The sequence below is a fragment of the Sycon ciliatum genome, chromosome 10, assembly GCF_964019385.1.
Source record: "Sycon ciliatum chromosome 10, ocSycCili1.1, whole genome shotgun sequence".
In the NCBI taxonomy this organism is placed as follows: domain Eukaryota; kingdom Metazoa; phylum Porifera; class Calcarea; order Leucosolenida; family Sycettidae; genus Sycon; species Sycon ciliatum.
The window spans coordinates 13432148-13444904 of NC_088652.1; the positions used below are offsets into that span (position 1 = coordinate 13432148).

General features: G+C 46.2%; 1 protein-coding gene across 1 annotated transcript in view; it reads right to left on the minus strand.

Moving 5' to 3' along the window:
* Positions 1–12526, minus strand: part of LOC135826666 (uncharacterized) — a 35527-nt gene extending 23001 nt beyond the window's left edge. Inside the window, exons 1-3 of the mRNA XM_065339266.1 lie at positions 12485–12526; positions 3500–3529; positions 296–694 (exon numbers count right to left, since the gene is read on the minus strand). Coding sequence (XP_065195338.1) covers positions 296–677 — 382 coding nt within the window. The 5' untranslated portion in view covers positions 678–694; positions 3500–3529; positions 12485–12526. The remainder of the gene's footprint in view (positions 1–295; positions 695–3499; positions 3530–12484) is intronic.
* Between the last annotated feature and the right edge of the window lie 231 nt (positions 12527–12757).

The window sequence follows — 12757 nt, forward strand, 5'->3', positions numbered from 1 at the left end:
CATTTGCTGCCGTGTACGGGAACTGTTCAATTATTATTATTATATTATTATCTCCCTGTCTGCTGCGATGGACTCCTTGGACCACACTATCTCCCTGTATGCTGCGATTGACTCAGTGGACCACACCCACACCCACCCATGCACGCACACACCCACCCACCCCCCACACACATGGTTAAACCTAACAGCCCTTCAGTACAACACACAGTTGGTAACCAGCTCTGCAATACCCACACAGTCTCTGCACTACTATGCTGGTAAAAAACAACAACAACAAAAAAACCATTAAACTCACACTCTTCCTTGAGAGAGATCTTCGAAAAGGTTATGACCAGGCTGAAAGCCGCGGAGGCACTGCCCTCGCTAGTTGAGAAAATTCCAGCTTCGCAGTCCAGCACACATGGGTCGAGGAATGATGAACACTTCCCCTCGTCGCTCCATTGCTTTGTAGTGGCACTGTCCAAATGATTAAGTCGCATATTTACAAAAGTGCTGGGTACAATAGTGGTGTTCCAGAGAGCGTTGCCTTGGAACCTGTAGCTGTAGGCATAACGGGTGGAGTCACTCAAAGTGCAGGAAGTAGGAAGGGAAATTGCCTGTATAGCCGCAGCACCGGGAGGAGAGCCATGGTATGGAGCCGGCAGATAAACAACATCCGTCATGCTCGAGAGTGTCATAGATGCAGACCGGTGATCTGAAACCATACACACACACACACACGCGCGCGCACGCACACACACACACACATACACACACACACACACACATACACACACACTTGTACTTGTTGCTCACTGCCAAAACTGGTCACGTGGGTCTCCCCGGGAGAGAGGAGAGAGACTGAAAAGGAATCTTGGAAAGATGACTCAATTGGCTATTGAACTGCCCAACGGCCGACACCCCCTGAAATCCCCAAAACTCTGGGTGGACTTGAAAATGATCCCACTTATGGGCTCATCACACCTCAGTAAGTGGGTGAGGACAAGGTGTTGAGAAAAAGGATTGACGGCATCAGGGTATCCGTCCTGGGATCCAACTGCAGCCACCCCTGCCCCCCAGTGAAGGTAATACTTGCTACTAGTGTGAGTGGCTAAATCAGAGTGGATCTGATACAAGCTTCACTAGCACCATGATTACACAAGAGTTAATCTAGCCAGAAGTAGTCCATGGTTAACAGGTATGTATACTTCAAAAAGAAAGTATATGAACCCTGAAACCAACAACGGTTGTAGGTACTTGGTCCGGCTCATCGCAATTGTCGCTTATCTCCCACGCACTTTTTGACAGGTAAAACCCAGTCCAATCACGATATCTAACTTACTTTTGCTTGGGAGGTTGTGATGGCAAGATCAAATGAGGCACCAAAGAAAAAATGGTTGTGACTAGCGCTTTGAATCGCGATGTGTTCGACTTTTTTGGGAAGTGGAAATCTGGCCATTCACTGTCTGTGTTGCCAAAAGCCAAGCGCAGCGGCCCGAAGACCGGAACTGTAGCAGGGGCAACTGACATCCTGGAGAGCGTGACAGGCACGCGTGCACGGCAGAGGAGTATGAGCATCATGCTGAAGAAGAAAGGTGTTTTCGATGCGATGCACGTATGCGAGGGACGTTTTGGTTGTTCCTTTTGTTCCTTCGTGCGTGAACCTGGCAGCAGCATTACAAGAGTCGTGGTCAGCGTATCCAGTGGAGCGTATGACAGCTGTCTGGAGAGGCCTGTATGCCTTATTCGAAGGCTCTGTTGAAACACACTGTGGTGACACACAGGTCACACTGCCCACAATTCCTTCAAGCACCGAAGTGACAGACACAACTGTGCCTTTTCCATTGCTGCCATACGACAGGCTGACAAAGCAAGAGATACTCTACCAGTCTACGCCAGCAGCTAGACACCAGCAATTTAATATAAGCTCATGTAACGGCGGCAGCTCGAGTGACGGAGAGTTGAATGAACCGTCTGGACCTGTAGGAGGGTGAGTGCAAGAACGCGCTCCTTCGCTGATTTATTTCATGCATTTTGCTTACCTTGCTTCCCTTCTATGATTCGCTTCACCTGATTCCATGGCTGAATTTTGTTTCTTGTGGCGGAGAGTATTCATGTATCATGCTTCCTCACTATGCCTATTGAAAATTTCACAGAGCGGCAAGAAAACTCCTGTTCTTAGTGGCGATAGATAAGCGACAATTGCGATGAGCCGGACCAAGTACAACATTACACCTTCAAGCAGCCGAGCTCGTTGGCAACAGACCCAACACTATCCGGCATAAGTGTACCCACCAACCGAACTAGCTGACACACACACACACACGCACATACACACACACACACACACACACACACACACCATGTACCATGTACCATGTACCATGTATACGCCCGTCGCAAGAGAAGCAAGCAAATCTGCAAATGCACTGGATGAGCAGTATTGTGCAACGATAGCGGATTTGGGGATCTTGAAATACTAAAATAATTCTCGAAAAAAAAAAAATAATTCTCGATGTGCCGGTGTATTCAACAACAAGTAGCTACAGCGCAATGACTTCTGTGTTCACTCACACCGTGTCAGTGTTGTGGGTGTGTTCACATGGCGTGAACCAGTCAAGTGTCAGTAAGTTCGGCAGGAAACGCGAGCTCCAACAACAATACAAGTCGCAGCCACTTCTTTGGCTTGTACTTTTTGTAGATCTACCAGCATGATCACCAAAACAATGAAAAAAAAGAGTTTGACTTGAATATAGTTTGGGATTTGAACTCACAACTTCATGGTCAGCAGACAGCATTCATAACCACAAGGCCAAAAAGGAAAGGATAAATCGTGGGTTTTGATAAAAAAATCGATACTGGTTTCCAGGGCAAATTGTAAACCATGGGAAAAGGTCGGAAACCTGGCCGAAATTCTAACTCCTTAACAGCTTGTCCAATTGTTCCGAAACCTTCACAGAACAATTTGCCGTGTCCTAACAAGCCATTCTATGTACTTTGTTGTCCAAATTTCCCTTATCTTCATACTTTTTAAAGACCAAAACCTGATTGTAACTCTTTCTGTAGCTTTAACGATCGATTTTGCTTGCACCGTTGCACCGTGGCGTGGTCGCTTTTTAAAACCAGCTCTTACTGTGCTATACATGTGGAAAATTTCGGTGCAGGTTTACTTTCGGTAACTTCGGTGCAGGTAATTCTTTACTTAGAATAAAACGCGACCTAAAATTAAAGCATGCCGTGCCGCACGCAGTGTGCAGAATGCATTTTTGGATCTGGATTTTTGGATCTGCACTACTAATCCGTTGATTTTTGGGAGATACCGAAAATATGACACCGTCACCCGTACTAGTATTATGATCTGGTTTTTGTCCTTCCTTTTTTAATTATATATGATCACATTGGCTCAACATCCGACCTCACTTTTTTTGTAGTTGCTCTTACATTATCTTTTGCTAAAGTATAGTGGTAGAAGCTGCAGGACTAATGGAGACATGATGACAGTGCAAGGCAGCAAACTTACAATACAAAGGCTGTGGTGTAGCAAGCCGATCTAGAGGCAAATGAGCAGATGCGACCAAGAGCATTGGAAACCCACGCGCACACGCACACGCGCGCGCATGCACACACACACGGATTGTCGCATGCATGTGCACCCGCACGCATGCACACGCTCGTGCACACGCACACGCACACACACACACACACACACACACACACATACACACACACACACACACATACACACACACACACACACACATATATTTGTCAGGTTTTTACATAGCAGTTTTTGCTATGCAAAATTTCAATTGTGGTGTAAGCTACAAAAATCGTGGATAGCCTGTACATGTATGTATCGCAATTTCAGCTGATAATAGTGATGGTGAGCAGATGTTTTTAGCTCTGAAAGTTAATGAGCTATAAACATCTGCTCACCATCACTATTATCAGCTGAAATTACTAAGCTAGAGGATATTCTGTGTTTTAACGGTTACCCACTCAAACGGTTACCCACTCAAAGTACTCAAGCAAGTCATGACAAGCGTTCTTGAACCTAGCCCAGATATAGCTTCTGCACAACTTGAATCTGCAACGCGTATTATCACAAAATTGCCGTGGAAAGGGCAAAATTGTATTGCCTTCCGCAAAAAGATTAAAGCTGCAATTTTGACCTGCTATCCTACAGTATCTCCCATTGTAATTTATACAACCAGGCCCGCATTCACGTCTATCGCGAAGGATGTTTCACCAACTCTTGAAAATAGTAATTTTATTTATAAGTATGCATGTCGCTGTGAGCGGACGTACGTTGGTGAGACATGTCAGCGATTCTCGGAAAGGATCAAGCAGACATATCCCAGACAAGCTGTACAAGCAGCCGCCTGACAAACATGTGGCAACAAGTGATAGCGCCATCACAAAGCATCTGCAGGCCCAGCCTGAATGCATCCCGCAGGAACGCAACAGCAGCTTCAGTGTCATCACACCAGCCCCGAACAGCGCGCACCGATTCACACTGGAGGCGCTATACATTCGCAGTTTGAGGCCAGATCTGTGTCGACAAAAGAAGCACATCAAGGTGCTACGGCTGTTCGAGCTGCAACCGGACTGACAACTTTATCAAGTGCTTGTTCTGGTACTGCATTCCCTTCATGTGTTGTTTCTGGCTTCGTTTTCGTTCTTGCTCATTCCCATGTAACTACTGATGAAAATGGGTGAAAAGCTTTTAGTATTATGAAATTAACAACCTTGTTGTTGTGTGTATATAAATTTTGTTCGTCTACCTCTCTATTTATATATATATATATATACCCAATGCTGTAGACAGCAAGCTGTTTCGGCCATAAAGGCCTCATCAGTACAGCTACGAGCTAAATAGGCCGAGCTACCAGCCATGGTGCAAAGGAGGCACCACAGACATTAAGGTAGCTCGTCGCTCTAGCGCCAGAGTGCTCAAACTACAAAATGTAGCGAGCATTGCGCGATGCAGCAGCACTAGAGCAGCCTACTAAGAGTGCTCAACAAGGCGAAAGCCGAGGAGCGTAATACCCAATGCTGTAGACAGCAAGCTGTTTCGGCCATAAAGGCCTCATCAGTACAGCTACGAGCTAAATAGAGAGGTAGACGAACAAAATTTATATACACACAACACACAATATACACACAACAACAAGGTTGTTAATTTCATAATACTAAAAGCTTTTCACCCATTTTCATCAGTAGTTACATGGGAATGAGCAAGAACGAAAACGAAGCCAGAAACAACACATGAAGGGAATGCAGTACCAGAACAAGCACTTGATAAAGTTGTCAGTCCGGTTGTATTTCGCTCCTCCTCTTGTAGCAGTTGAGCACTCTTGCGTGGGGTAGTGCCTTTGCTGTTTGCGTTATGCAGAGCTCACTGACTTGTCAGTTTGAGCACTCTGGCAAGGTACGTTCGGGCCTGATTGGAAATTTTTATTTCCATTGCTGTCAGGTTCGGCCTCATTTCCTCTGTGCTGCGCTGATGAGTTCAAAAAGAACGAAACAGCATGCTGTCCGCAGATTGAGTATTTCGCTCCTCCTCTTGTAGCAGTTGAGCACTCTTGCGTGGGGTAGTGCCTTTGCTGTTTGCGTTATGCAGAGCTCACTGACTTGTCAGTTTGAGCACTCTGGCAAGGTACGTTCGGGCCTGATTGGAAATTTTTATTTCCATTGCTGTCAGGTTCGGCCTCATTTCCTCTGTGCTGCGCTGATGAGTTCAAAAAGAACGAAACAGCATGCTGTCCGCAGATTGAGTATTTCGCTCCTCCTCTTGTAGCAGTTGAGCACTCTTGCGTGGGGTAGTGCCTTTGCTGTTTGCGTTATGCAGAGCTCACTGACTTGTCAGTTTGAGCACTCTGGCAAGGTACGTTCGGGCCTGATTGGAATTTTTTATTTCCATTGCTGTCAGGTTCGGCCTCATTTCCTCTGTGCTGCGCTGATGAGTTCAAAAAGAACGAAACAGCATGCTGTCCGCAGATTGAGTATTTCGCTCCTCCTCTTGTAGCAGTTGAGCACTCTTGCGTGGGGTAGTGCCTTTGCTGTTTGCGTTATGCAGAGCTCACTGACTTGTCAGTTTGAGCACTCTGGCAAGGTACGTTCGGGCCTGATTGGAAATTTTTATTTCCATTGCTGTCAGGTTCGGCCTCATTTCCTCTGTGCTGCGCTGATGAGTTCAAAAAGAACGAAACAGCATGCTGTCCGCAGATTGAGTATTTCGCTCCTCCTCTTGTAGCAGTTGAGCACTCTTGCGTGGGGTAGTGCCTTTGCTGTTTGCGTTATGCAGAGCTCACTGACTTGTCAGTTTGAGCACTCTGGCAAGGTACGTTCGGGCCTGATTGGAAATTTTTATTTCCATTGCTGTCAGGTTCGGCCTCATTTCCTCTGTGCTGCGCTGATGAGTTCAAAAAGAACGAAACAGCATGCTGTCCGCAGATTGAGTATTTCGCTCCTCCTCTTGTAGCAGTTGAGCACTCTTGCGTGGGGTAGTGCCTTTGCTGTTTGCGTTATGCAGAGCTCACTGACTTGTCAGTTTGAGCACTCTGGCAAGGTACGTTCGGGCCTGATTGGAAATTTTTATTTCCATTGCTGTCAGGTTCGGCCTCATTTCCTCTGTGCTGCGCTGATGAGTTCAAAAAGAACGAAACAGCATGCTGTCCGCAGATTGAGTATTTCGCTCCTCCTCTTGTAGCAGTTGAGCACTCTTGCGTGGGGTAGTGCCTTTGCTGTTTGCGTTATGCAGAGCTCACTGACTTGTCAGTTTGAGCACTCTGGCAAGGTACGTTCGGGCCTGATTGGAAATTTTTATTTCCATTGCTGTCAGGTTCGGCCTCATTTCCTCTGTGCTGCGCTGATGAGTTCAAAAAGAACGAAACAGCATGCTGTCCGCAGATTGAGTATTTCGCTCCTCCTCTTGTAGCAGTTGAGCACTCTTGCGTGGGGTAGTGCCTTTGCTGTTTGCGTTATGCAGAGCTCACTGACTTGTCAGTTTGAGCACTCTGGCAAGGTACGTTCGGGCCTGATTGGAAATTTTTATTTCCATTGCTGTCAGGTTCGGCCTCATTTCCTCTGTGCTGCGCTGATGAGTTCAAAAAGAACGAAACAGCATGCTGTCCGCAGATTGAGTATTTCGCTCCTCCTCTTGTAGCAGTTGAGCACTCTTGCGTGGGGTAGTGCCTTTGCTGTTTGCGTTATGCAGAGCTCACTGACTTGTCAGTTTGAGCACTCTGGCAAGGTACGTTCGGGCCTGATTGGAAATTTTTATTTCCATTGCTGTCAGGTTCGGCCTCATTTCCTCTGTGCTGCGCTGATGAGTTCAAAAAGAACGAAACAGCATGCTGTCCGCAGATTGAGTATTTCGCTCCTCCTCTTGTAGCAGTTGAGCACTCTTGCGTGGGGTAGTGCCTTTGCTGTTTGCGTTATGCAGAGCTCACTGACTTGTCAGTTTGAGCACTCTGGCAAGGTACGTTCGGGCCTGATTGGAAATTTTTATTTCCATTGCTGTCAGGTTCGGCCTCATTTCCTCTGTGCTGCGCTGACGAGTTCAAAAAGAACGAAACAGCATGCTGTCCGCAGATTGAGTATTTCGCTCCTCCTCTTGTAGCAGTTGAGCACTCTTGCGTGGGGTAGTGCCTTTGCTGTTTGCGTTATGCAGAGCTCACTGACTTGTCAGTTTGAGCACTCTGGCAAGGTACGTTCGGGCCTGATTGGAAATTTTTATTTCCATTGCTGTCAGGTTCGGCCTCATTTCCTCTGTGCTGCGCTGATGAGTTCAAAAAGAACGAAACAGCATGCTGTCCGCAGATTGAGTATTTCGCTCCTCCTCTTGTAGCAGTTGAGCACTCTTGCGTGGGGTAGTGCCTTTGCTGTTTGCGTTATGCAGAGCTCACTGACTTGTCAGTTTGAGCACTCTGGCAAGGTACGTTCGGGCCTGATTGGAAATTTTTATTTCCATTGCTGTCAGGTTCGGCCTCATTTCCTCTGTGCTGCGCTGATGAGTTCAAAAAGAACGAAACAGCATGCTGTCCGCAGATTGAGTATTTCGCTCCTCCTCTTGTAGCAGTTGAGCACTCTTGCGTGGGGTAGTGCCTTTGCTGTTTGCGTTATGCAGAGCTCACTGACTTGTCAGTTTGAGCACTCTGGCAAGGTACGTTCGGGCCTGATTGGAAATTTTTATTTCCATTGCTGTCAGGTTCGGCCTCATTTCCTCTGTGCTGCGCTGATGAGTTCAAAAAGAACGAAACAGCATGCTGTCCGCAGATTGAGTATTTCGCTCCTCCTCTTGTAGCAGTTGAGCACTCTTGCGTGGGGTAGTGCCTTTGCTGTTTGCGTTATGCAGAGCTCACTGACTTGTCAGTTTGAGCACTCTGGCAAGGTACGTTCGGGCCTGATTGGAAATTTTTATTTCCATTGCTGTCAGGTTCGGCCTCATTTCCTCTGTGCTGCGCTGATGAGTTCAAAAAGAACGAAACAGCATGCTGTCCGCAGATTGAGTATATATATATATATATATATATATATATATATATATATATACTCAATCTGCGGACAGCATGCTGTTTCGTTCTTTTTGAACTCATCAGCGCAGCACAGAGGAAATGAGGCCGAACCTGATAGCAATGGAAATAAAAATTTCCAATCAGGCCCGAACGTACCTTGCCAGAGTGCTCAAACTATATATATATATATATATATATATTTACTGGGGGTAGAGAATCAGCAAGAATATTCTTACGCGCCTCAAGTTCACACTACACTACCATAAGAATGTATGGAGCGGTGGAAAAATGCGGGAAACAACACATGAAGGGAATTCAGTACCAGAACAAACACGTGATAAAGTTGTCAGTCCGGTTGCAGCTTGAACAGCCGCAGCACCTTGATGTGCTTCTTTTGTCCACACAGTTCTGGCCTCAAACTGCGAATGTACAGCGCCTCCAGTGTGAATCGGTGCGCGCTGTTCGGGGCTGGTGTGCTGACACTGAAGCTGCTGTTGCGTTCCTGGGGGATGCATTCAGGTTGCGCCTGCAAATGCTTTGTGATGGCGCTATCACTTGTTGCCACACGTTTGTCAGGCGGCTTCTTGTACAGCTTGTCTGGGATATGCTGCTTGATTCTTTCCGAGAATCGCTGACATGTCTCACCAACGTACGTCCGCTCACAGCGACACGCATAAAAAAAGTAAAAAAAAGTAAATTATCGTGTCCGTTCCCGAAGGGAACTCACGACGGCCGCTAACACCCGATAAACCCTACGCATACTTATAAATAAAATTACTATTTTCAAGAGTTGGTGAAACATCCTTCACGATAGACCTGAATGCGGGCCTGGTTGTATAAATTACAATGGGGGATACTTTAGGATAGCAGTTCAAAATTGCAGCTTTAATCTTTTTGCGGAAGGCAATGCAATTTTGCCCTTTCCACGGCAATTTTGTGATAATGCGCGTTGCAGATTCAAGTTGTGCAGAAGCTATATCTGGGCTAGGTTCAAGAACGCTTGTCATGACTCGCTTGAGTACTTTGAGTGGGTAACCGTTAGAACGCAGAATATCCGCTAGCTTAGCAATTTCAGCTGATAATAGTGATGGTGAGCAGATGTTTTCCAGTTTGATTCACACTGGAGGCGCTGTACATGCAAACTGAACTGACCAGTACAATGTACAGTGAACTTCGAATTACACTTTGCTGACTTCGAATTATCAGCACAAATCCCACACATTTTCTATGTAAGTGGAATCTGTGGGACTTCTAATTAACCGGACATATCCAGTGCGAGGTTCTAATTATCAGATTTTTTTATGTGGGAATTGTATTGATATAAATCGGTCCTGGAAAACTTCTAATTAACCCTTTACCGGCAAGTGCATTTTGTATATGAAATCCATAACATAGAGAAGGATGCCAATAACTCACAACAAGGGCACATTTTGTATGTGCAAGTTATGTTTTCTTGGAAGTCTGGTACTACTTCTTGACCATGGAAAAATTTATTTTCACATACCACACACATACGCTGCTAAATTGGCACCTATACGTCTAAACACGGAAATTGGACATTATTGCAAATCGTCAGATTCCGACATTGACATGATACTGCCAAAACAAGTCGACTTCGGAGCGGAAACGAACGCCATAGCCATCACCGACTTCAGTGGCCGTGCCTCGCTCGCAATTGAGATCAGCATCGCCCCAGAATCGCTGTCCGATGGCTCCGTAAGGTCGTGCGCAAGTCGCGCTGCGCTGCCGTCACTCAGGTACGTAGAAAGTCGATGGCCTAAAATTTCGTCTCAGGGAAACTGTCGACACGGGGATCACTCTCCATGGCTTCCCCACCATAAGCACCATCAGATTCTTCCAGGTACATCACAACGACATTGTCTTCAGCGGCTGGAGCTCCCGATATTTGCGTGAGAATTTACTTGACGTGCGCTCCGCTCCGCAATTTGAAATTCGCTTGCATCGGCGGCTGGAATGAAGTATTTATCTATCTGTCGTAGGTCCCAGAGCGAAGGTCTGCTAGGTCCTTGTCGGAGAAGTCATCTGAGGACGAAAAAACTCACTGCGCAAGGGGAAATGCACCTGACGACGTTTTGACGGAGGCAGACGGCATTGTCGGCGCGCGTGTATTTTCGTAAGTTTTCGATCGCGCAGTTCTCAATGAAATCAAATGGGACACGCCTAGATCTCTTCAGCTACGGATAGGATCATACCAAGGCTGTGTGAGGGCCAAGGGAAATCCCCGTGGGCTGATGCTTCCTGTCATACCAGGCATGATTTTAGTATGCATGTCGAATGCGTCGTTTACGACGCATTCGCATTCAAGTATGGGGCTGCCGGTAAAGGGTTAAGGGGTATGTTCGAATTAGGCCAAATTCGAATTATTAGGATTCCACTTGTATAATATATTATATTGACTTCTAGAAACCAGCAGTGGGTGAGGACATGGCGACGAAAAAGAATTGATGGCATCATGGTTCTGTATCCTTAACGGAATCCAACTGTATTGATCCCGACCCGAGTGGAAAATGTAGGAAAACACTGAGGAGTTTTACCTAGGGTGCGTTCGGTTGGTACGATCTAGAACAGGATCGAACAGCTGGTGCACATGGAGCAGCCTCATGCCAACCAAACGCTACTCCAGAAACAGAGCACATTTTTGTGGAAAAATGTGCCAAACTTGGTGCATTTTTCAAAATGTGTATGGATCACCATGGTCACTTTGTACGGTACGACGAGTCCAACCTAAAAGCGTATGCACGTGATCATTTGGGAACAAAATCGATGTTCCCGCCAGGTTTCACTGTGAAAAAGTGAAACTGCTCGGTCTGCTCCGGCCTCGAGGCCGGAGCAAGCAGAACATGTTCTGGCCGACCCAGAACAGGTGCAGTCCCAACCAAACGCGCTGTTCTGGTGAATCCTGTTCTAGTTCGTACCAACCAAACGCGCCCCTAGTGGTAACAGAGATTGCAAACAAATTAATATGATTGCACAATAATAAATCTACCCATATTAGTAGGGCAAGGGGTGTTCGTTTTTGATCTACAGGTTTGAGCAGAGACTACTTCTTGCGGGAGATGCGTTCCTTTTTTCCTACTCAAAAGAGTAGATGCTACATTTCTCTACCAGGTTTGAAGGTCGTAGAAGTTGGTAGAGGTATGGGATTTCCAGCAAGACCAAGGAGTTGTACACAACGCCATACGGAAGAGAAACAGATCACGTACATATCGTGAAAAGCTACTAAATCCGGTAGGACAGCGTTCGTGCAATACCTCTACTGTCTACCTCTGTCGGTAGAATGGCTCTACTCTACTCAACCCGGTAGTAGGGGTGAAACAAATGTTCATAGATCAGGTTGAAGCGCACCCTGTGTATATCCCTTGCTTATTACATTTAGGGACCGTCCATATCTGCTGTGCAGTCACTAGAAATAGCACGATTGTAGCTTTGACCTAATGAGAAAGGCCTGGATGCAGACCTTTTGTTTCAATGAGCTTGACCAACAGTCCATTCATCCCTGGCTTTTGAAAGTCTGATTTGGGCCGAATTGAGGATCAAAAACCCACGTTAAATCTCAAGAATCTGGATTTGGGATCTGCTTCTCCATACATTTTGCCATGGAATACCTGTCCCAGTTTTGTAAAACCTGGCTAAATTTCGATTTCCTTGTTCTTGGACTTTTCAGGTCTCAACTGCTGGCAAGGAATAATTGCACGGGTCACACAATCCAGGATGTACTGTAGTTTTCTTGATATGTACAACTATGTGAGAGAGACACCAAAAGGTTAGGGTGCCAGTTTTCAATGAATGGACTGTAAGGAAGGGTAGTTCTCAAGGCATACCTTCAACCTCGTCGCTTTTGCATCACATGTCAGCATGCTCCTCAATAATTCGGATGGGGATGGGATGGGGAGAGGGGTATTGTGCAGGACAGCAATTGCAACTGCGCCGAATATCTTAGCTTTCCAATACGTATGGTCACTTACTGTGATATGTGGGAACGGAATCTGGGTCACTGCCGAAGGAAGCTGAAGCAACACAAAGATACCAGATAACTCTTCCCTTTCAGCCGCACACAATACGCACAAGCCGGCGAAAGAGAGTCGCCCGCCTGCACTTCCCCTAGTCATTTTACTAGCCTCTCTCTCAGGCATACACACTTGCTCATACACCACAGGAAAATGTCAAAATTCTGTATTTTCAAGTTCTTTGGATCATAACTTCAGTTCTTTTACAGCGATAAAATTATAGCGAAGCGG